At 47.6% G+C, this 25,320-nt stretch overlaps 1 protein-coding gene across 4 annotated transcripts in view; it reads left to right on the plus strand.

The window, feature by feature from the left end:
* IL17RE (interleukin 17 receptor E) overlaps positions 1 to 20,213 on the plus strand; it is a 56,757-nt gene extending 36,544 nt beyond the window's left edge. For all 4 annotated transcript variants that reach the window (XM_081182218.1, XM_081182219.1, XM_081182220.1 and 1 more), the window contains 11 exons: positions 184 to 326; positions 1,378 to 1,446; positions 2,197 to 2,266; positions 3,897 to 4,084; positions 5,191 to 5,238; positions 8,146 to 8,191; positions 9,925 to 10,076; positions 11,894 to 11,962; positions 13,155 to 13,206; positions 15,186 to 15,296; positions 18,257 to 20,213. In XM_081182218.1, the coding sequence (XP_081038344.1) occupies positions 184 to 326; positions 1,378 to 1,446; positions 2,197 to 2,266; positions 3,897 to 4,084; positions 5,191 to 5,238; positions 8,146 to 8,191; positions 9,925 to 10,076; positions 11,894 to 11,962; positions 13,155 to 13,206; positions 15,186 to 15,296; positions 18,257 to 18,960 (1,652 nt within the window). In that variant the 3' untranslated portion in view covers positions 18,961 to 20,213. The remainder of the gene's footprint in view (positions 1 to 183; positions 327 to 1,377; positions 1,447 to 2,196; positions 2,267 to 3,896; positions 4,085 to 5,190; positions 5,239 to 8,145; positions 8,192 to 9,924; positions 10,077 to 11,893; positions 11,963 to 13,154; positions 13,207 to 15,185; positions 15,297 to 18,256) is intronic.
* Positions 20,214 to 25,320: the final 5,107 nt, after the last annotated feature.

Consider the following 25,320-nt stretch of genomic DNA (forward strand, 5'->3'; position numbering starts at 1 on the left):
ATCTCACAGAGTGTTTGTTGTGGGGGAAAGGGAAAGGAGAACGTTAGCCGCTTTGAGACTCCTTTGGGTAGTGATAAAGCGGGGTATCAAATCCAAAACTCCTCATCAGTTGCCACAGCAGCGTTCCCAATGTCCTGCTCCAGATTGGGTTTTCTCTGCCACAGCCCGCTTTTCCTTCCCCAGAAGTTCCAGAGTTCCACCACAGATGGGTGCCAGCAGAACAGGCTATTGAGGTGTCTGTCACTGAGGGTCCTGACATCACAGTACGCCTCTGCCACCAGCTGGCTCTGGAGTGCGAGGAACTGGGCCAGCCTTTCCACCAGCAGGTGAGACCTTGGAGGGGAAGGATGCAGAGGAGGAACAGAAATGGACCCATCTAAAAGGAGATAAAAGTCTCTACTAGAGAAGAATGGCAGATCATGTTAATGTATTATGCTGAAATGGCTCAAGTGACTGGAAGAAGCCGAAATCAGGAAGACCTAAATTTTAATAAGGAATGGGGGGAAATTATAACTTACCTTAAAGACCATTGTAGACAGTTAAAATCGTTAGTAGGATTGGAATATCACTTGCAGTTTAAGGGTGAATTTTGGACATGATGGAGATGTAAAAGATTTGGCTCATCATAAAAGATGCAGGAGGAAATGATTAACAATAGGACCCAAAAAGGTAAGGAGGGAGGTCCAAGAGATTCCTTGGAATCTAGTGTTTATGTTTGGTCTATGTTTGATATATGACTGTAAAATTTTAATCAGAAAAACCAAATAAATTTAGAAAGAAGGGAGGAAAGAAAAGAAATGAACCCATCTAGTAGGAAGGATGGGATGCGGGTGGCGCTGTGGGTTAAACCACAAAGCCTAGGACTTGCTGATCAGAAGGTCGGCGGTTTCAATCCCCGCGACAGGGTGAGCTCCCATTGCTCGGTCCCTGCTCCTGCCAACCTAGCAGTTCGAAAGCACGTCAAAGTGCAAGTAGATAAATAGGTACCGCTCCGGCGGGAAGGTAAACGGCATTTCCGTGCGGTGTTCTGGTTCGCCAGAAGCGGCTTAGTCATGCTGGCCACGTGACCCGGAAGTTGTACGCTGGCTCCCTTGGCCAATAAAGTGAGATGAGCACCGCAACCCCAGAGTCGGTCACGACTGGACCTAATGGTCAGGGGTCCCTTTACCTTTACCTTTAGTAGGAAGGAAGGGCAAGGAGGCTGTTGCTTCTTGTACAAACAATAAAACGATAAAATAATGGGGGGTGGGGGAGGAAAAGGCAGGACAAACAGGCTGGAGGGATATAAAGGGGAATGTGTGGGTTGAGTAAGAAGAATTACAAACTTATATTCTGCTCCAGAGCCTCAATGTTATGGCCCTGTTCTCCTCTTCCCAGGTTCTGGTCTCCAAGCATCACCCTGCTCTGCTGCCGTATGAGCGCCTGCTCCCATGCTTATGTATTGAGGTGCGTGCACATCATGTTGAGGGGCCCACCATTCCAACACTTTTCAGTGGGAGGAGAAAAGAGAGATACGTCTGTCTCTCTTGTGGGTGGGTGGGGAGATGCACAAACAGAACTGGGAGGGGGGAAGAAGGATTGAAATAGCCTTCTGCAACCTGGTTCCCTCTGACTGCTTTGGACTTTAACTCCCACCAGCTGTTGTAGTTCAAAACAACTGGAGGGCACCAAGTTGGGGAAGGCTGGAGGAGAGGAACCTGAGCTGAGCTGAGGCTTACTTCTGTGGCTCAGTCTTGTAGCAGATTTTGCTTAGGTTTGTGGGTGGCCGTGCCTTTAAGAGCCCCTCCTAGCCACTCCAGGCCATCTATAGAAAGTGGCCATGTGGCCAGGGCTGGACAGGAGACAGAACATCCAAGAATGTTTCCAGATGGGTGTTGATTGCGGGATGGTTGCTCCTTATGCATGCAATTTTTGCAGCTTTGTTGGCATCAAAGTCCAGTCCATCGTTCCCCGCCACCACCAATTTCATCCAGATTTGACTTGTTTGTGAACGACCCATTTACAGTGTTAAGCCTCCCGCGCCCCTTACCCCAAGCCCACAATCTGGAAGCACCCCAGGACAGAATGGGCTTGCCTGTCATTTTTTCGTGGGTGCCTCTTAGCACATGGGTGGCAGCCCTCTGTCTGGGGACAGCAGAGGGAATCAAGGCTGGGAAGCAGCCAACTTGGACCTAACTTTCCTCCCTTCTGTTCTAGGCATCGTATCATGAGCACCACGACAGCTTGCGCAAAAAAGTGTGCCCTTTCTGGGATCAGCCAGAGGCCTGTGAGTCTTGCTTTATTCTAGGGCCGGGTCTGATGACAGCAGGGCTCTGCCAATGCTGTCTAGCTCTGTTGCTGCTAGGGCTGCTTGGCTATTATGGCAATAGTGTTTGTTTTAGGTAGGTAAGGTCTGCTGTGGAGGACAGGCATGCCAAATTTATTTGCTAGCCTCTGCTCCTGGGCTTTTGACGAGACCTTAGTATGCAGGTGTTAGCAAGTATGCATAGCTTCTTGCCGTGAAATGTTCATCTGCTCAGTGGCGTAGCGTGGGGGGTGCAGGGGGGGCCGGCCGCACCGGGCGCAACATCTGGGGGTTAGGGGGCGCAAATCCACGGGTTAGGGGGCGCAAATTACTTGCCTTGCCCCGGGTGCTGACAACCCACGCTACGCCACTGCATCTGCTGCAGGGCAGTCTGAAGCATATCCGGCGCCATGGTGCAAAGATCCCTCCGGCGACCCCCCCCCCAGCAACTCCCAAACAAGGGAGGGGGTGCAGCTCCCCCGCTCGCTGGGGCGCCCCTGAGAGGCCGGCGCCCTGGCGCAACGAACCACTAACACCAATGGGAAAGACAGCTCTGATCTGCTGTTTTCTGCACATTGAGCTGCTGTTAAAGGTGCAGAAGCAGAGCAGACTGCTTTTTCTCTGGTTAGTTAGCCCTAATGAAAGAATGCAGCCCCTTTTCTATTAGAACTAAATTGATCTCTAGCTCTGCCCATTAGACTATTAATACATTTACTTGGGTGTAAAAATGAGGTGGTATTGGTGTCCCCCCCCCCCCCCTGTTTTTGTTTTGCTGGAGGTACCTACTTGATTCAATAAAGAGTCCAGCAGACAAAGAGAGAGCCAATGTGATGTAGTGGTTAAAGGGCATAACTTGAACTAGGTAGCTCTGGGTAATAATAATAGTAGTAGTAGTAGTAGTAATAATAATAGGGACGCAGGTGGCGCTGTGGGTTAAACCACAGAGCCTAGGACTTGCCGATCAGAAGGTTGGCGGATCGAATCCCTGCAACGGGGTGAGCTCCCGTTGCTCGGTCCCAGCTCCTGCCAACCTAGCAGTTTGAAAGCACGTCAAAGTGCAAGTAGATAAATAGGTACCGCTCCAGCGGGAAGGTAAACGGCTGCTCTGGTTTGTCGGAAGTGGCTTAGTCATGCTGGCCACATGACCCGGAAGCTGTACGCTGGCTCCCTCGGCCAATAAAGCGAGATGAGCGCTGCAACCCCAGAGTTGGTCACGACTGGACCTAATGGTCAGGGGTCCCTTTATCTATACCTTTAATAATAATAATAATAATAATAATTTATACGCCACCCATCTGGTTGGGTTTCCCCAGCCACTGTGGGCCACATCCAACAAAATATTAAAAATACAATAAAACATCCAACATTAAAAACTTCCTTAAACAGGGCTGCCTTCAGATTTCTTCTAAAAGTCACGTAGTTGTTTATTTCCTTGAGATCTGATGGGAGGGTATTCCACAGGGTGGGTGCCACCACCGAGAAGGCCCTCTGCCTGGTTCCAACAGCATACACTGGGCCACAGGTTCCTCATCCCTGTTATAAGGTATCAGTGTCTATTGGGGACTCAACAGTCTAATCATATTTACACCCCCCGCTGCTGCCTCTCTTCTAGATGGTCCAGATCTGTGGTCCTCGGTGGAGTTTCGCGACTACAGCAACAGCGGCAAGGCTGAAATGGCTATGTCTCTGAGCGGCCGCTGCCTGCTTCATCCCAATGCTTCCCTGTGCTGGAAAGAAACCGCCACTCCGGGTGCGGCCTGTCAAGACATCCCCAACTCCACAGTCACAGGATTACGTCAGGTGAAAGCGTGGGACGGTCATACTTGCTTGGGTGGTAACGGGTAAGGATCCAATAATGCTCTTAGGGTGACGTTCGTTCAGAACTGATCCCTGCCTTCCCTGCCTGCTTGTGGTAGAGCTCGGTTTTGCCACAGCAGGTAGGGAAAGGGAGCAGTAGAAGCACGTGGAAAGATATTTAGCTACTGAATCATTGCTTGATGCCTTTGAGCCAGGCAAGCCTGTTTGCACAAGCAAGTGGTTCAGGCTTAGCAGTATGTCCTCATTAAGGGTAAATACGTATTGGTGCTCCTTGCCCACTGTAAAGAGTAAAAGAGGGGAGACTGGGGTGTTTAAAGGGTGGCTGAACTAGAGGAAGCGTTAGGGCTTGTCAACACGTCCACTTGTTTTGTGCCTTGAAAGCACAGGTCCAAGCAGTTTCCCACTTGCCCTGTGCTTTTTTTGGCTGGGAGCCAGCGTGGCGTAGTGGTTAAGAGGGGCGGACTCGTAATCTGGTGAACCGGGTTCGCTTCCCCGCTCCTCCACATGCAGCTGCTGGGTGACCTTGGGCTTGTCACACTTCTCTGAAGTCTCTCAGCCTCACTCACTCACAGAGTGTTTGTTGTGGGGGAGGAAGGGAAAGGAGATTGTTAGCCGCTTTGAGACTCCTTAGGGTAGTGATAAAGCGGGATATCAAATCCAAACTCCTCCTCCTCCTCTTCTTCTTCTTCTTCTTTTTCCAAGGAATAATAATTTTTATTATTTGCATCCTGCCCATCTGACTGGGTTGCCCCATCTACTCTGGACAGCTTCCAACATATATAAAAACATAATAAAACATTATTCATTAGAACGCTTCCCTTCAATGCTGAATTGCAGCAAACGTCAATCTGTTGGCCCTGTTCGCTGGAGTGGGTGGGAGTTGGATGCCAACAACATCTGAAAAGTCACAGATTCCCTCACCCTTGCCATGTTGAGTTGTGGAAACTGATATAGGAGAGAAAATAATGGAGTGTTTTTGAAATGATCTTATTGTGCCTTATTGCTTAGAGGTCTTGCATGCTAAGCGATAGATGGATATTGCAAATAAACAATCAATATAATCCTCACGTGTTTTTTTCTTTCTCTAGGAGTACATCCTTGCGGAGGTGGATGTTCACCCTCGGCTCTGCTTCAAGGTGAGGCCTGCTTCCCAGTCGCTACTCGCACCGGACACTGGCAAGTCCTAGTGCCAGATCTTCTCTGCCCAAAACTGTTGCCACTTGCAGCTGTCTGGACTCTGCACAGTCTCAGGAGAGCGACGGAAAGCTTGGGAGTTGCATTATCATTATAGGATTTAGTACAGGTGAAACTCAAAAAATTAGAATACAGTGATGCCCCGCAAGACAAATGCCTCGCAAGACTGAAAACTCGCTAGACAAAAGAGTTTTCCGTTTTGGAGGTGCTTCGCAAAACGAATTTCCTATGGGCTTGCTTCGCAAGACGACAATGTCTTGCGAGTTCCTGCTGGTTTTTTTCCCTCCCTCTCCTTTTCTAAGCTGCTAAGCCGCTTATCAGCTGATCCGATCAGCAGATAAGCCGCTAAAAGCCGCTAATAGCGCTAATCCCCTAATCCTTCAATGGGCTTGCTTCGCAAGACGAAAAAACCGCTAGATGAAGAGAATCACAGAACGGATTCTTTTCGTCTTGTGAGGCACCACTGTATCGTGGAAAAGTTCATTGATTTCAGTCATCCAACTTCAAAGGTGAAACTAATATATGAGATAGACTCATGACATGCCAAGCGAGATATGTCAAGCCTTTCTTTGGATTTGATATCCCGCCTTTCACTCGCCTTCAGGAGTTTCAAAGCGGCTAACATTCTCCTTTGTTACCATTGTGATGATCATGGCGTACAGCTGATGAAAACCCCAAATGAACCATCTCAGAAAATGAGAATATTCAATGAAATCAGCAAAACAAGCATTGCAAATGGAGTAAGATTGGACCTCTGAGAAGTAGAAGCAGATCTCGCTTTGCATGTTATCAGTCAATCTCATATATTAGTTTCACCTTTCAAGTTGAATGACTGAAATAAAGGAACTTTTCCACGATATTCTATTTTTTTTAGAGTTTCACCTGTAGATAGCATTGGGATGTAGATGTTTGTGTGCTTTAAAAAAAAGTGAACTTCACTTCTTGCAGAAGGCTATGACTTGGTGTGCCCTGATCTGGATAAGCTGGTCCTCAACCAAGGGATGTCCTCTCAAGGCTCATCTAGGCTTGTCCCATGCCTAGAAAGCCCAAGCCCAAGGTACAGATGAGCTCTCAGTCCCTGCTGGGGTATTTCCAGCAGTGAGAGCCACTGTGGTGTAGTGGTTAAGAGCAGTGGACTCGTAATCTGGTGAACCGGGTTCGATTCCCCGCTCCTCCACCTGCAGCTGCTGGGTGACCTTGGGCCAGTCACACTTCTCTGAAGTCTCTCAGCCTCACTCACCTCACAGAGTGTTTGTTGTGGGGGAGGAAGGGAAAGGAGATTGTTGGCCGCTTTGAGACTCCTTCGGGTAGTGATAAAGCGGGATATCAAATCCAAACTCTTCTTCTTCTTTCCATACGTCGTAGAGTATGAAAAGCGTTGCACTTGATAAGCCTTCGAAAGCATAAAGCTTTTGTCCAAAGGAAAACAGACCCTGTGATGTGCAGTCATATGAAAGTTGACTCAGGAGGAAGTTACACGGAGTCCTATGGGGCTGGCTCTCTTATAAATCTTTTTTTTTTAATTGAGTTTTACATTGCAAATTCAAATTCAAACAATAAACAACAACATCATCATTGAGGATTCCCTGAATCCTTTGACCCCCCTCCCCCTTCCATGGTTACCATTTCCAATCTTTTCCCACTGCTTCACTTATTTCCCCTATTTTTCTTATATAATCCAATTTCACCTTAGTTTTTAGTACATTACAAACGTTATCCAAATCCTGCTGAAGTTTTTAGTTGTTTACAGTGTACCTGGGGCTGACTCTCAAGTCTGCAGTCTTAGGGGCTCCAGATAAGCCATAGTCGTGGGCTTAAAACTGCAAGCACAAAAATTCAGTTAGGACATTGGGAAGAACTTTGGCACATAGGAAGTTGCCTTCCACTGAGTCATCATGCCATAGGTCCTTCTACCTCTGCATTGTCTGCACTGACTGATAGCAGTTCTCCAGGGTTTCAGACAGAGGATATTCTCACCTTGGTCTGCAGATGCCAAGGAGAGAACCTAGGACCTTCTGCGTCTGCCGCTGAGCTACTGCCATGCTGTCCTAGCGACTGGCTGACTGTCTGGGTGTTGGTGCACTGGGACAGGTTGCTTTCAGGAGTGCCGCGGAATCTTCACTGCTGGAGGTCAGGGATGTGGCTCAGCGGTACAGCACCTGCTGCTTTGTAGGTTTGATCCCCAGCATCTCCAGGTAGGGCTAGAAGGGTGTCTGAAATCCCGGAAGGCCATTTCCCAGCCATTGTAGACAGTAGTGAGCAAGATGGATGAATGGTTAGACTCGTTAAAAAGCAGCTCCCCATGTCTTTTATAAGAGCAGGTTTGGACAAATACTTGATGGTTTTAGTTTTAAGTTGGCTTGACTGATGAGATCAGTTCAGGTCCTATACAGTGGTACCTCGGAAGTCGAACGGAATCCGTACTGGAAGTCCGTTCGACTCCCAAAACGTTTGGAAACCAAGGCGCGGCTTCTGATTGGCTGCAGGAAGCTCCTACAGCCAATTGGAAGCCGCGTCGGATGTTCGGGTTCCAAAGAACGTTCGCAAACCGGAACAATCACTTCTAGGTTTTCAGCATTCGGGAGCCAAAACGTTTGACTCGCAAGGCATTCGGGATCTAGGGTATGACTGCATTCAAGGCTCTCCGTCACTGGAGGAATGGAGATGTGGGATTTCTTTCCCGCTAAAGATATTTGTTGTATCCCCTCCCAAAGGAAGGCAGGGGGCTAGAATTGAGGACTCCTGCTGATTTTGCTGTTCTTTCATTCTGTGAGTGTGAGTTGCTGGTTTGGTTTCACCAGCCCCAGCTCTTCCAGTGATCCTGTGTCTTTGCTGTCTGTCTTTTCTAGTTTTCCTACAGAAACAGCAGCCGCATTGAGTGCCCACTCCGGACAGGTGAGTCTGCAGCTCAAACCTGCTGGTTTGGTATCGTAGGATGATGGGGAGGTGGTGATTGGGGCAAGGGAAGCGATTCCTTCTCACTGAACCAGAGATCATGCTCATTAGGGTTTCAAGCATGGACCCAAAGCTGTTTTCTCTGCCTGTGTCTGTACATTCCTTGCCCATCATGACAGCACTCAGAAGCAGGTCATCTCATTGCTGTTCAGCTGTCAGTGGAGGCTGGTGCTCCTTGGGACTGGTAGGGCGGAAGGCAAGGGGGCTGACAGTAGATGGAGCCAGAGAAATTGACAGGCAGAGCCAATTGATTCTGCTTTTGTTTCCATTCTCTGCCATGCTAAGTCCTATAAATGGAATACTAAGGAAGAGGATGGGATGCGGGTGGCACTGTGGGTTAAACTACAGAGCCTAGGGCTTGCCGATCAGAAGGTCGGCGGTTCGAATCCCTGCGACGGGGTGAGCTCCTGTTGCTCGGTCCCTGCTCCTGCCCACCTAGCAGTTCGAAAGCAGGTCATAGTGCAAGTAGATAAATAGGTACCGCTCCAGCAGGAAGGTAAACAGCGTCTCCGTGCACTGCTCTGGTTCGCCAGAAGCGGCTTAGTCATGCTGGCCACATGACCCGGAAGCTGTACGCCGGCTCCCTTGGCCAATAAAGTGAGATGAGCGCCGCAACCCTAGCGTCGTCCGCGACTGGACCGAACGGTCAGGGGTCCCTTTACCTTTTTAAGGAAGAGGATAAAGCAGGGGTTAGCAACCTTTTTCAGCACCCGGCCGGTTTACTGTCCCTCAGACCTTGTGGGGGGCCAGACTATACATTGAAAAGAAAAAGAATGAACGAATCCCTATGCCCCACAAAAAACCCAGAAATGCATTTTAAATAAAAGCACACATTCTACTCATGTAAAAACACGCTGATTCCCGGACCGTCCATGGGCCGGATTTAGAAGGCAATTGGGCCAGATCTACCCATGGCGTAAATGCACGGTCCTCTTAACTGGCAGAAAACATGTTGACCATAAACAATGAACGGTTGAAACAAAAGACTTACCTGGTGTTTGTAGTCAGTCTAAAGCAACGTGAAGATTCTTGCCCCAACGTTGTTTTGTGAAAACAGAATGGCTTGTTATGTGGATTTTAAAGTTAAATGTTCCTGCTTAGTTTTGATCAGTCTTGTCACTTGTTTCCTTTAATCTGGAAGAGCTGTGTTTGCATTGTTAACACTGAAATGCAATTGCGCCCTCACGTGGCGAAGTAGTGGAAATACAGAATACTCACAGTTATGCTGTAGGCAGCACTGAGCTAACCGCAAGATGTCAGGATACCTATCTAGGGTTTTGCCCCTGCTTTAGTTTTCTGAAGACCCATGTTGATTTGGATGTGTTGCCTAAACTCCACCTTCTGGGATATATTTATGCGTGTATGATGTTGCTATACAGGCAACTCCCGACTTACGCGGGGGTTACGTTCCAAGGCACCGTGCGTTTAAGTGAAATCGCGTATATTCGAAACACCATTGGAAAAGCCTTGAAACATCCCATTTCACCTCCACCCTGTACTGCCCTTTTCGGTGCAGTTTTTGTGATGTTTCCAGGTCACTTCCGGGTTCAGCGTCACACACATATCAGATGCGCCCAAAATTTTGTAAGAATTAATTTTTTGTTTGAAGTGCAAACATATGCCTAAAAAGGTCTGAGACATTAGAACAACTTGGTGCCGGTCTTTCTTCCTAGACACTGTCTGGAATGTATCTATGAGTGTCAAACCTTGGCAGCTCCACTTGCATTTTCATTCTCGCGCACCAGCATCCTTCAGCTCGGCCTTATGTCAGAAGCAATCTCCGCACCAGTGTGAGCCTCAGCCACCTGTCTATACCATCACCCATGTAAGTGACTTTTGGAGCTGGAGAGGAGGAGGGTTAACTTGGGTTGGGATCCAGCCGGACTGGCCCAAACCAACAAAATTAATTTCAGAAGGGACAAATGTAAGGTTCTGCACTTAGGCAGGAAGAACCAGCTGCTCAAATGTAAAATGGGGGACACCTGGCTTGCCAGTAGTGCATGTGAAAAGGATCTAGGGGGTCTTAGTGGACCACAAGCTAAACATGAGTCAACACTGTGATGCAGCAGCAAAAAAAGCTAATCCTATTCTAGGCTGCATTAATAATAATAATATTTATACCCTGTCCATCTGGCTGGGTTTCCCCAGCCACTCTGGGTGGCTTCCAACCGAATATTAAAAACAACACAGTGCCAGACATTAAAAACTTCCCTAAACAGGGCTGCCTTCAGATGTCTTCTAAAAGTTTGGTAGTTATTTTTTCTCTTTGACATCTGGTGGGAGGGCGTTCCACAGGGCAGGCACCACTACCAAGAAGGCCCTCTGCCTGGTTCCCTGTAGCTTTGCTTCTCGCAATGCGGGAACCGCCAGAAGGCCCTCGGCGCTGGATCTCGGTGTCCGGGCTGAACGATGGGGGTGGAGACGCTCCTTCAGGTATACTGGACCGAGGCCTTTTAGGGCTTTAAAGGTCAGCACCAACACTTTGAATTGTGCTTGGAAACATACTGGGAGCCAATGAAGATCTTTCAGGACCGGTGTTATATGGTCTCGGTGGCCACTCCTGGTAACCAGTCTAACTGCCGCATTCTGGATTAATTGCAGTTTCTGAGTCACCTTCAAAGGTAGCCCCATGTGGAGTGCATTGCAGTAGTCCAAGCGCGAGATAACTAGAGCATGCACCACTCTGGCAACAGAAGCATAGTGTCCAGATCAAGGGAAGTAATAGTACTGCTCTATTCTGCCTTGGTCAGACTGCACCTGGAGTACTGTGTCCAGTTCTGGGTACCACAATTTAAGAAGGACACTGACAAGCTGGAACATGTGCAGAGGAGGGCAACCAAAATGGTCAAAGGCCTGGAAACCAAGACTTGTGAGGAACAGCTGAAGGAGCTGGGTATGTTCAGCCAGCAAAAAAAAAACACCAAGAGGAGATGGAGCAAGCTTGTTTTCTCCTGCTCTGGAGGGTAGGACTCGAACCAGTGGCTTCAAGTTACAAGGAAGGAGATTCTGGCTAAACATCAGGAAGATCTTCTGACAGTACAGTGATGCCCCGCAAGACGAATGCCTCGAAAGACGGAAAACTCGCTAGACGAAAGAGTTTTCCGTTTTGGAGGTGCTTCGCAAAACGAATCTCCTATGGGCTTGCTTCGCAAGACGACAATGTCTTGCGAGTTCCTGCTGGTTTTTTCCCCTCCCCCCCCCCTTTTCTAAGCCGCTTATCAGCTGATCCGATCAGCAGATAACCCGCTAAAAGCTGCTAATAGCGCTAATCCACTAATCCGTCAATGGGCTTGCTTCGCAAGACGAAAAAACCGCTAGACGAAGAGAATCACAGAACGGATTCTTTTTGTCTTGTGAGGCACCACTGTACAAGCTGTTCGACAGTGGAACGAAGTCCCTCGGGAGGTGATAGGCGCTCCTTCCTTGGAGGTTTTTAAGCAGAGGTTGGATGGCCATCTGTCATGGATGCTTTAGCTGAGATTCCTGCATTGCAGGGAGGTTGGACTAGATGACCCTTGGGGTGCCTTCCAATTCTACAATTCTATGGTGGGTGAGGGAAGGTGCGGTAAATGGGCTGCATTTTTTTTCTGGAGCGAGGCAGAGGACCGGGCCTCATGTCCTACTCACCCTTATGTTTTGCAGCTGGAGAGATCAAGCCTGGGAGACCTGGACCTCATCCTTCCTTGGCGGGCATTGACAAGCTGCGTACTGGTAAGGACCAACCTAAGCCCCACCCCACCCTGTATTGTAATATACAGTGGTACCTCGGGTTACAGACGCTTCAGGTTACAGACTCCGCTAACCCAAAAATAGTACCTTGGGTTAAGAACTTTGCTTCAGGATGAGAACAGAAACCGCACGGCGGCAGCGGAAGGCCCCATTAGCTAAGGTGGTGCTTCAGGTTAAGAACAGTTTCAGGTTAAGAACGGACCTCCAGAACGAATTAAGTACGTAACCAGAGGTACCACTGTACATTGGATTGTATCCACCACTAGTCCTGCCCAGAGGAGTCACCTTGGAGTTAACAGACATACCGTATTTTTTGCTCTATATGACTCACTTTTTCCCTCCTAAAAAGTAAGGGGAAATGTGTGTGCGTCTTATGGAGCGAATGCAGGCTGCACAGCTATCCCAGGAGCCAGAACAGGAAGAGGGTTTGCTGCTTTCGCTGCGCAGCAATCCCTCTTGCTGTTCTGGCTTCTGAGATTCAGAATATTTTTTTCTTGTTTTCCTCCTAGGAAAACTAGAAAACAAACTAGGTGTGTCTTATGGTCTGGTGCGTCTTATAGAGCGAAAAATACGGTGGTTAGCTTAAGTTAATTAACTCCAGTGGGTCTAGTTTGAGTCTTCTTCTTCTTTGGTGATCACTTGTAGCCGAGTAAGATTGTCTTCCATAAACACGGTTTTAACAGAGAGTCCGTAAGTGACAGTGGGGGCCAATTCTGGATCCACACGTCCTTCCACATTGGGGACAGGTGGGAGTTGATCATGGTGAGGGTTTGCCAACCATGCCTTCCTCTTAGCACGTTTCTCCCTTGCTTCCTGAGTTCGAGCATCTTCAAAGCCCATGACATCTTCGGTAAAGGCTGATCTCCAATTGGTGCGCTCGCAGGCCAGTGTTTATACTACATTTTTAAAAGATTTGCCTTGGGACAGTCTTTAAACCTCTTTTGTTGACTTTGAGTAGAACCTTGCTTGGTAGAGAACAATTTCAGCAGTAGGTGGGGCTCGATGCCGGAGACCGGCACCACTGGCCGCCCGCTTGACAGCTGCAAAACGTGCGAGCTGCTTAATTGAAATTGAAATACTTTATTGTCACTTGTACAACTTGTATACAGTGCGGTCTTGTGTCACTAAAACCAGTTTCAAGCGTTCTGCCTTCTCTCTCCTTCTGGTTTGTCAGGTCTGGCGTTCTGATGTGCGCTTCGCTGGCAAACAGCTTCTGTGCCCAGATGGTAAGTTGCCATCCTGTGTTGGGTTGGGAGTGGGAGGGATTTAAGGAACAGCACCTTGCCCTATTGTGGGGAGTGGCTGCATGTGTCATCCCTTGCGTGAGGTTGCCTGGTTGTTTTTGCTGGGTCCCAGCCATGGGCGTAGCCATGATTTTTGTTAGGAGGGGCAGAACCTCAGTTAGCTATGTACTTTTATTGATTTGGGGGGGGGCAGCTGCCTCTCCCTGCCTGCACCCCCTCGTTTGGCTACGCCCATGGCCCCAGCTAAATGTGGAACAGTGAAAAGTCTTCTTGGAAAGGGCATTGAGTCAGAACTAGATGTTCTAAATCTTGTAGTACACGGAGGCGGGTTGTAGTGCACGTACCACTTGTTCTTTGGTGCAGGCAGGGATGGGGAACCTGTTTCGTCAGCCAGCGAATGGGCAAAATATCAGTACCCTCTGGGAGAACATAGAATCAAAGAGTTGGAAGGGACACCAAGGGTCATCTAGTCCAACCCCCTGCAATGCAGGAATCTCAAATGAAGCATCCAAGACAGATGACCATCCAACCTCTGCTTAAAAACCTCCAAGGAAGGAGAGTCCTCAATGAAGACCAGTGGCGTAGCGTGGGTTGTCAGCACCCGGGGCAAGGCAAGTAATTTGCACCCCCTAGCCCGTGGATTTGCGCCCCCTAACCCGTGGATTTGCGCCCCCTAACCCCCAGATGTTGCGCCCGGTGCGGCCGGCCCCCCCTGCACCCCCCACGCTACGCCACTGATGAAGACTCTCCATTGAAGGACGGAGTCCTCAAGGTGTGTTGCTGCAGTGCTAAGGCTCCCTAGTAGGGTTAGTCATAAGAGGATTAGTAGCACATAGATACCATGGAGAGAAGGGACGGTGAAATATACTCGGAGTCGAGAGTGGATTTCATGCTCTTTATTCAGCTCATAGTGGTGAGGAGGAATGGAAGTTCCCCCAGAATGTCTGCTTTATATACTTTATTTACACAATGGGCCCCACGTGATTGGCTAATTCCGGGATTCACCTGTAGGCCAATCAGGTTGCGGATTCACTTCCATCTGGAGCTGGATTGGGTGGCTCCTGTGGACCAGTCAGACTGCTGCATTCTGGACCCTATTGTTCTAGGACCAATCAGACTGCTGCATTCTGAATCCTATTGTTCTAGGACCAATCAGACTGCTGCCTTTTGGATCCTATTCAACTCAGTACATAACAGACGGCATCAAAACTTTATATTTTAGGATGGGCAAGTGGGTCCTGCAACAAAAGGTTGCAGTAGGGAGTGCTCCCATTCAGGTTGATACTGTTATTATTTATGGCACTCCAAGCAAAAGGACCAAAAGGAAAGCTTGGTTGAAAAGAAAAAAAGGGGTTGCCTGGTGCCTACATGTAGTCAGTGATGGTGTCAGGCAGTGCCTCCCTAGGGAGAGCATTCCCTAAGTGCGGAGCCACCACGGAAAAGGCCCGTTCTCACGTTGCCACCCTCCACACCTGTCTTGGAGAGTGCACAACACGAAGAAGGACCTCTGATGATGAATGCGGGATCTGGGTTGGTTCATGCGGGGTTCCCGTCAGTCCTGCTATCTTCCACAATACTCCATTCTGCCCTCACCCTCCAAGAGGCATTCATCATTTTGTGGCCACTGAGCATGTTCAGTCCTCATTGGTCTGTTTTGGTTCTCTTTCACACACACACACACACACACACACACACACACACACACGGTCCTTAGATTAATTGATTGATTTTAAAGTGCTCCCGCATACCTTGAGGTTCCCCCAGAGACTGGCGATGCCTCCCCCTCTTGTGGATGGTGCAAATTTTGGCTCCGTGAAGATCCACACTCAGAGAATGAGTTTGCTAGGAGTGTTTCAGATGGAAAGAGAAACAACATACATAGATCCCTGAGCAGATGGAAAGGTAGTGCTGGTTGTTGTTAATTTGTGTTAATTTCTCACCTCCTTTTTTCCCCCTACTAGTGACTCACAGGCACTGGGGGCTGCTGGCCTTTGGAGTGAGTCTAGGACTAGTGTTGCTGCTGGTCGCAGCGGTTCTGCTAATTCGCTGTGTTCTGCGCAGGCTTCATAGAGGTAAGAAGCATCGGAGAGATGAGAAGAACTGTCACTGTGTGTTTGTGAAAGGGCAGGAAATGTCTTTGAAATAATAATAATAATAATAATAATAATAATAATAATAATAATAATAATAATAATTTATTTATACCCTGCCCATCTGGCTGGGTTTCCCCAGCCACTGTTAGGCGGCTCCCAAAAGAATACAGTGGTACCTTGGTTTGCAACCGCTTTGGATTACAACCGTTTTGGATTACAAACCCGGAAGTACGTGCCCCCTTTTTTTTTATTACAACCCTTATTTATTTATTTATTACAACCCATTTTTTTGGGAGGCCCCATTGGTGAAAGCATACCTTGGTTTTGGTATACAACTGGACCTCCGGAACGGATTATGGTTGTAAACCAAGGTACCGCTGTATTAAAACATGATAAAACATCGATCCTTAAAAATTTCCCTAAACAAGGCTGCCTTCAGATGTCTTCTGAAAGTCAGATAGTTGTTTATTTCCTTGACATCTGATGGGAGGGTGTTCCACAGGGCGGGGGCCACTATCGAGAAGGCCCTCTGCCTGGTTCCCTGTACCCTCACTTCTCACAGTGAGGCAGCTGCCAGAAGGCCCTTGGCGCTGGACCTCAGTGTCCGGGCTGAACGATGGGGGTGGAGATGCTCCTTCAGGTATACTGGGCTGAGGCCGTTTAGGGCTTTAAAGGTCAGCACCAACACTCTGAATTGTGCCCAGAAACATGCTGGGAGCCAATGTAGGTCTTTCAGGACCGGTGTTATATGGTCTTGGCGGCCACTCCCGAAAGGCAACACACTAGTAATTCAGTCCTGTGTGGTGAGACAGTTGTCAGAGCAGTAGCATCCTCTGTATTTCATCACATAGGGCAGAGGTTGCCTGCAAATATGTTTGTGGGACTGCAACTCCCATCCACACTGACCATTGGCCATGCTTGCTGGGGTTGATGGGAGTTGTAGTCCAAAAACTTCTCAAGGGCGCCATGTTGACTCCCTCTGAGATAGGGGCAAATTTAGGAATCGCCCTAAATTATAGTCATTCTTATTGTTTAACACCGTAAGTATGCATAACGTTTCATAAAGCAACGTAAGAAAAACCTGAATGTTTTTCAGAAAAGATTGGTTGAGAATGACAAAAACAATTCTTACCATGTGGTGGCATTTGTGTGTAAAAATGTTAGTCCGTCTACTCTTATGCAGAAGGTTACTTTTTTCCTTGCCTGAAAACGTGTGTAGGGTCAATGTGAAAGAATATGGCAGGAAATTTCAATTATTTCTGTACTGCCTTTCACTCCAGAGTGCCAAAACAGTTTACAACCAAGAAGCAATGGCAGTATACCAAGATGTCCGAAAAAATACCCATAAAAACATATGAGTAAAAGATTAACATCAGTTACAGTAATTAGGGTGCTAAAAACTGGCATTAATGGCCAAGGAATGCCTGGGCAAATAGGTATGTTTTCAAAGCATGCCAGAAGCATCCAATATTGGTGCTTGCCCAATCTCCATAGGGGAGGTGCCACCACAGAGAAGGCTCTTTTCTGTACCAACATAAAGCAAATATCTGTAGGCCATGCAGTTAAAAGCCTTCTCTATTAATGGCTCATTCTTCTCAGCATCCAGCATTTATTTTCACTTCTGCTCAAGTCAGGAGCTTATCATTGCCAGAGCCTCCATTTGCTCTCCATTGAAGTATTATGATTTCATGGTGCAACCGGGAGCAGACTGCATTCTGAGCAGGACACTTGTCTCAGCTAAACCAGGATGATGGAAACAGAATAAACACCAGACATTATCATTCCCATGATCTGCTGGGAAGGGATATTTCATAGTCGCTGGTGGTTCGTGCTGCTACATCCAGCCTCATTTGGCGATCCGTTGTAGCTCATGGTTGGCAAGGCCCCATTTAGGAGGAACCTAAGACCTTTATTTGAAGGGATGCGGGTGGTGCTGTGGGTTAAACCACAGAGCCTAGGACTTGCGGTTCAGAAGGTCGGCGGTTCGAATCCCCGCAACAGGGTGAGCTCCCGTTGCTTAGTCCCTGCTCCTGCCAACCTAGCAGTTTGATAGTGTCAAAGTGCAAGTAGATAAATAGTTACCGCTCCGGCGGGAAGGTAAACGGCGTTTCCGTGCACTGCTCTGGTTCGCCAGGAGCGGCTTAGTCATGCTGGCCACATGACCTGGAAGCTGTACGCCGGCTCCCTCAGCCAATAAAGCAAGGCGAGCGCCACAACCCCAGAGTCAGCCACGACTGGACCTAATGGTCAGGGGTCCCTTTACTTTTAAGACCATTATTATTTATGTTTTAATGTAATTTTAATCTCCTGTTGGAAGCCGCCCAGAATGGCTGGGGAAACCCAGCCAGATGGGCAAGGTGTAAGTAATAAATTATTATTATTATTATTATTATTATTATTATTATTATTATTATTATTATTATTATATTGGATTCATGCCACACCCTTCCTCCCAAAGGGGCCCGTGGTGGCAAAGAGATAAGACAACTTTACAAATAAAGTAAAAACATTCTAAAGCAGTCAAAAACATTCTAAAAACAATTGCGACTCAACTAAAAAGCTGTTAACAGTACCACAGAATCAGAGAGTTGGAAGGGACCCCGAGGGTCATCTAGTCCAACCCCATTTGGCGTGCAGAAACCAAAACCAAAGCAATCCATGACAGGTGGCCACACAACCTCTGCTTAAAATATTCTAAATTCAATTAAACCCCTGTTTCTATTCAATGATCTTAAAGGTTGGTCAGGAACAGTATCCTTCAGCCACCGCAGGAACGCTTTCAAATTCCTCCTGGAAAATTAATGATGACGGAGAGAGGTTGCACCTCACTAGGGAGGGCATTCCACAGCTGGGGAGCCACCACTCAGAAGTCCCTGCCAAGGGTCAGCACCTTCTTATGAGAAGCATTCCTGATTCCGCTTTCTCCCTTCTCTCCCCAGACGTACCGGGCAAGCGCCATTCTCGCCCCATCCTGCTGATCTATTCCCCCGACTCGGAGGAGCACAAGCAGTTGGTGTGTGCTTTTGCGGCGCTGCTGCGCTCGGCCCTGGGCTGCCCCGTGCTCTTGGACCTTTGGGAGCTGGGCCACGTGGGGCGGCTGGGCATCTTGCCCTGGGTGTACGCCCAGCGAGAGCAAGTCAGCCGGGAGCAGGGCCAGGTCCTGCTACTGTGGAGCGTCGGCAGCGCCCGCGCCTACGGGCTGTGGCAAGGGAAGGCCTCCAGGCGCGGCGGCGCGAAGGCACCGGAGCCCCACGACCTGTTTGGGGCGGCCATGGCCTGCTTGAAAGGCGAACTGCAGGGGGCGCCCGGGGCCGTGCGAGGAAAGGGCGACTGGGTCATTGCCTACTTCAGCAAACTGTGCGGCCGGCGCAACATCCCCCGGGCCTTGCACTTCCTTCCTCGATACCGCCTGCCTCAGGAACTGCCAGGTCTGGTCAGGGTGCTTCAGGGCCCTTCCAGCTCAACCCCAAGATGGCTCCGCGCCAGCGCTAAGGCCCTGGTGTGCCGCTTGCTCAAGGCCGAGAGGAAGAAAGCCGTGCGGAGCCAAAGGCATCAGCCTTGGAGGTCAGCCACGGAGAAGTTTGCGAGCTCCCTGGTCCCTTTCGCTCCTCATCCCAAACTGCGCAGGCCGAGCTGCGCTTGAGGAGAGATGCGCATCCCGGTGGAGAACATGTGGGGTTTTGAAGTGGGGCTCTCCCTCCGTTTCAGAACCTGGGAAGCCAGCTGTTTGCAGCCTGCTAGGTCTGCGGATGGGACACAGGTGGCGCTGTGGGTTAAACCACTGAGCCTAGGGCTTGCCAATCAGAAGGTCGGCAGTTCGAATCCCCGCGACGGGGTGAGCTCCCGTTGCTCGGTCCCTGCTCCTGCCAACCTAGCAGTTCAAAAGCACGTCAAAGTGCAAGTAGATAAATAGGTACCGCTCCGGTGGGAAGGTAAACGGCGTTTCCGTGCGCTGCTCTGGTTTGCCAGAAGCGGCTTAGTCATGCTGGCCTCATGACCCGGAAGCTGTACGCCGGCTCCCTCAGCCAGTAAAGCGAGATGAGCGCCGCAACCCAAGAGTAAGCCACGACTGGACCTAATGGTCAGGGGACCCTTTACCTTTACCTTTTTAGGTCTGCGGATGCGAAAAGGAAGGTCCAAACTCAGTGTCCTAAGCTAAAGGAGAGGCTGCTCTGCTTGCTAAGGAAGTCCGGGGCCAACGCCACGAAAAAGAGCGGCCAAACTCGGCCGAGTTGGAAGCTGCTCCACCGGCTAGGCCTCGTCTTGCACAGCGGTTTTAGAAATGGTTGCCGTGGAAATGATAGTGCGGTGCAAGTTAATGCCGGTCACAGCATAGGAAAGGCCAGGAGGCCGCTGTGTGGCGTTGGCGCCAGAGGAGGGGCTGTGCAATATTGGAGCTGTGTCTTGCCATGTGTAATTTATGTGACGCTGCAATCACCCCAAAAGAGGTGCTCTGGAGGACAGTCATATCGGCCCTACTGCAACTGAATTGGCTAACAGGAAACCTTAAACTGCTCACCGGCAGGCCATTTCAGGGCTGCCCCCTCCACTCTTTGCATTTTCTGCTTTCCTTTTAAAAGCGGGTTTCTCTAGCAATTTAACTTGTGAATATATGAGGGGAAATATGGAGGCAGCATTCTGCCCAATGGTAAGCTATTAAGGAATATACAGTTAAATAACTACAAATCTATCAAGCTACCTGTTCTGGTCACCAGCCTGCCTCTTGTTCAAATAAGTACAAAGCAAGCATGTCACCTAAGGATTACGTTGAGGGAACGCTTTTTTTGTTTTGTTGTGTGTTTGTCGAATGTGTTGGGGGGTGTCTTTTATATAAGTCCTTATGTTCTTGTTTTTTTCTGTTTGGAATACGATAATAAAAATTACTTTAAAAACGCACATGCATCTTTGATGTATAGATCACTTCTGTGCTTGGGGTGTACATACAATACCATTCAACCTTGAAAAGGCAGGTCGAGACTTGTCCTGTTGCAATGCACACATAACTTGGTTATGTATTACAGAACTTGAGGTGCTTCTAGACGTGAGCTTATTAAGCTTGCAGACGTGTCACTGAGGTATCACAAGCAGGTCTTCACAATGAACATTAAATTATAGCTTTTGATGGTGATACCAGCCACGGCCAGGGGGTGGGGCAGGGTGTTAGCACCTGTTTTCAATTGATAGGGAAATGTATGTGCTTGCTTTCTGAATTATTGGCGTCTCCTCTAAGCCCTTGAAGATGTAGATTGCAGATGTAAACAGAATAAGATATATGGTTTCTATGTGACACACACTCGGCAGTGCTGCCCATAGCTCAAAGGACCTTTGTTTGCCGCTGGTGACTGAGGGTGTGGTGGCACCAGGCGCCAGTCTGTCCTGATTGCCTCTCTTGATTTTGGCCAAACAGAAGCGCACAGGTGGGAAAGAATAACCTTTTAAACCAAGCTATCTCCCCTCTAATACAGAGGTTGCGAAATGAGGGCCCTCCAGATGTTTGCTGAACTACAACTCCCATCAGCCTCTGGCAGAATGGGATGATGGGAGTTGTAGTCCATTGGCCTCTGGAGAGCCAGAAGTTTTCCACCCCTTCTGTAGTATAAATGTGAACCATGGACCCAGGGTGTCAGTGGGCCCCTTGATTTCTTCCTCAAGCCACACTCACCCCTCCTGCTTGGCCTCACTCTTTCGAAGTACAGTGGTACCTTGGTTTACAACCACAATCCGTTCCAGAGGTCCGGTTGTAAACCAAAACAGGTTGTAACCCAAGGCGTGCTTTCGCCAATGGGGCCTCCCCCCCCAAAATGGGTTGTAATAATTTAAAATCCAAAACAGGGACACACTCTTCTGGGTTTGATGTGGTTGTAATCCAAAACGGTTGTAATCCAAAATGGTTGCAAATCAAGGTACCACTGTAAAATGGATCTCAAGTCATCTTGCCAAAAAGAAAACAATATGAAATGTCGAACTTTCGAAATGATGCTTGTCATTTCCTCGTTATTCAGTAGATACTCCACTCCCATGCATCTAAAAATAACCCTTGTGTCTCTCTGCTGTTCTGTCACTTTACACTTCCTTCTTTGGAGATAACATTTTTGTACAGGCAAAGTATGAAAATAAAAGTTTGTTTCTTTGTTTAGGAGTATTTATACTCCTATCCTGGTGAACTACCCAGTGATCTTCAGGTGAAGGGCCGTATAAAAAATTTAATTAAGCAATAAATAAATTATACCCTGCTTACTGAACAAAGTCCTCAAGGCAGTTTAGAATATAGTAAGTACGCATCTTGCACACATTTAACTTGTGTGCATTCAGCTTTTGTGGCAAAAAAGAGAGAGGGAAAACGACATTCCTACCCACCATAGATAGATAGATAGATAGATAGATAGATAGATAGATAGATAGATAGATATGTGGTTTTGGCTTTAGCCGCGATCCCTGGGACATAACCCCCACATAAATTACAGGTGTGAAAAAAGGAAAAGGTAAAGGACCCATGGACGGTTAAGTCCAGTCAAAGGCGACTGGGGTGCAGCGCTCATCTTGCTGTTCAGGCCAAAGGAGCCAGCGTTTGTCCACAGACAGCTTTTCAGGTCATGTGGCCACTGGCGGAGGAAAGGGGGGTGGGGAGCGCACCGCCCCCAGCAGCGCGATTCCAGTGGGGTTCCATCAAGGCTGCCCTCCCGCTCACGCTGGGCGCCCTGCCCCTGCGGGTGGCACGCCATGCCCCCAGGATGCGCTTCAGCCCCACCCCCACCTGCTCCCCCCCCCGGTGCTGGAGCATGAAACTCTGCCACTGCATGTGGCCAGCATGACTAAACCACTTACGGCACAATGGAACACTGTGTTGGAAGCCAGGGCGCACGGAAACACCGTTTACCTTCCCGTCACAGCAGTATCTATTTATCTGCTTGCACTGGTGTGCTTTCAAACTGCTAGGTTGGCAGGAGCTGGGACAGAGCAATGGGAGCTCACCCCATCACGGGGATTCGAACCACCAACCTTCCGATCTGCAAGTCCAAGAGGCTCAGTGGTTTAGACCACAGCGCCACCCGCATCCCTTGTATTCCGGGTGTACCGTACATATAAAACACAATAAGGTAGATACAGAAGTTGCCACAGCAGGACAAAGGTATATATGAGAACCCCCTCCCCTTGTTCTCCAATGTTCCAACAAATGCCGTTCTGTGGCTGAATCTCATGGATATTGAAGCAGCCCCATATTAGTCGCCCACAGACCAGGACATCCTCCCTGGGTGGCTGCTGCTGGTGTCTCCCACAGCCCTGGTGGCAGATATTTGAAAAAAACCAACATCCACAACATAAAAAGACCTATCTACTGCCACATCCTGTTCCCACAGGGGGCCAATCGGATCTAATGGGAAACTTGCACTCAGGCACCAAGTGCAACTGTGCTCTTTGCCTGGTGATTCCCACTGGTGATAAACAGAGGCATTTTGCTTCCAATGGTGGAGCATAGCCATTCTGGCTTGTAGCCTCTGAAAGCCTTATTTCTTTAACAAAACAGGATCCTGTATCATTTCAAACCCCAAATGCATATATAAAATGTACACACGCATATGAGCTGAATACGGCACAGGTTCTTAAGAGACTACAATTTAAATCTATAATTATTCATGCTCCACCTGCCTGCTATGTAAATGAAGGCATATGCAAAACTAATTGGTTTTTCCACGAAGGAAGATGCATAAAACTGCTAACCACGTCTTCTCACAAGCAAGTCATGTTGAATTCAGTGGCACTGATCCCAGGTAAATGGGATGAGGATTTCAGCTTAAACGGGGTGGGGGTGGGGGAGAATGTTGCAAAGCAAGCCTTGCATTATAGCTGTTTCTGTAAAGTATATGTATAAATATATTTATATATAATATAATATAATATAATATAATATAATATAATATAATATAATATAATATAATATAATATAATATAATATAATATAATATACTGCATAAATGCCTCCTTAGCACGAAGAACATTGTAGATGAAAGAAAATATAGTGTGTATTGGGACGTGTGATCTTGCTGCGGATCTTTCCCCCAACCCCAATGTTTTCAAACACGAAATGCTCTGGTCGTAATACAGTGGTACCTCGGGTTACAGACGCTTCAGGTGACAGACGCTTCAGGTTACAGACTCCACTAACCCAGAAATAGTACCTCGTGTTAAGAACTTTGCTTCAGGATGAGAACAGAAATCGCGTGGTGGCAGCAGAAGGCCCCATTAGCTAAAGTGGTACCTCAGGTTAAGAACAGTTTCAGGTTAAGAACGGACCTCCGGAACAAATTAAGGTCTTAACTATACAGTGATACCTCGGGTTAAGAACTTAGGCTACAGCAAAGTTACATTGCAGAATATAGTTAGTGAGGGGTAAGTTATTGCAACCTCCAGTGGCATGTTCTCAGAGATTGCCTGCTTCTAGGTAGCGGCAGCCACACTGGGGCTGTTAACAGCATAAAAGGTAAAGGTACCCCTGACCATTAGGTCCAGTCGCGGACGACTCTGGGGTTGCGCGCTCATCTCGCTTTCAGGCCGAGTATTTTTTATATATATATATAAATATTTATTAAATTTTCACAAATTATAAAAACACATACAGTACACACAAAACACATTACACATAAATACATACAAAAACAAACAAACACATATAATTTCAACTCCTTTTTTCCCCCTTAAACTTACTTCATCAACTTCCCCATACCTCCCCTTTCTGCATTCCAATACCCAAATTTATTTCAGCAAATCCTTCCCCTTAATTTTATCCAATTTTTCCTTTCTTTTCTTTTACTTAATCTTTACCAGCTGTAATCCCTTACTTTGTATAACCACAACATTTTAACATTTATTAATTTTACAATATTTCTTAAGATAGATTTTAAATTTCTTCCAATCTTCTTCCGCCGTCTCTTTCCCCTGGTCTCGGATTCTGTCAGTCATTTCAGCCAGTCCCATGTAATCGATCACCTTCATCTGCCACTCTTCCAAGGTGGGTAGATCTTGTGTCTTCCAATACTTTGCTATGAGTATTCTTGCTGCTGTTGTAGTATACATAAAGAATGTTCTGTCCTTCTTTGGCACCAATTGGCCGACAATGCCCAAGAGAAAGGCCTCTGGTTTCTTAGGGAAAGTACATTTAAGTACCTTTTTCATTTCATTATATATCATTTCCCAGAAGGCCTTAATCTTCGGGCACGTCCACCAAAGGTGAAAAAAAGTACCTTCAGTTTCTTTGCATTTCCAACATTTATTATCGGGCAAATGGTAGATCTTTGCAAGCTTGACTGGGGTTATGTACCACCTGTAAATCATTTTCATAATATTCTCTCTTAAGGCATTACATGCTGTAAATTTTATGCCGGTGGTCCACAACTGTTCCCATTCAGCAAACATGATGTTATGACCAATGTCTTGTGCCCACTTAATCATAGCTGATTTAACTGTTTCATCTTGCGTATTCCATTTCATCAACAAGTTATACATTCTTGACAAATTCTTAGTATTGGGTTCTAACAGTTCTGTTTCTAATTTTGATTTCTCCACCTGGAAGCCAATTTTCCTATCCTGTTTATAGACCTCCATTATTTGGTAATAATGGAGCCAATCTCGTACCTTGATCTTCAATTTCTCATAACTCTGTAATTTCAGTTTATCTCCCTCCTGTTCCAAAATTTCCCAATATTTTGGCCATTTGGCCTCCATATTGAGCTTTTTCACAGCTTTAGCCTCCATTGGCGACAACCACCTTGAGGTTTTATTTTCCAACAAGTCTTTATATCTAATCCAAACATTATATAGTGCTTTCCTAACAATATGGTTTTTAAAAGCTTTATGAGCTTTAACCTTGTCATACCATATATATGCATGCCATCCGAATACATTGTTAAAACCTTCCAAATCCAAGATATCAGTATTCTCAAGAAGTAGCCAGTCTTTCATCCAGCAGAAAGCTGCTGATTCATAGTACAGTTTTAAGTCCAGCAGG

Source organism: Podarcis bocagei (assembly GCF_964188305.1).
Source record: "Podarcis bocagei genome assembly, chromosome: 2".
Taxonomy (NCBI): Eukaryota; Metazoa; Chordata; class Lepidosauria; order Squamata; family Lacertidae; genus Podarcis; species Podarcis bocagei.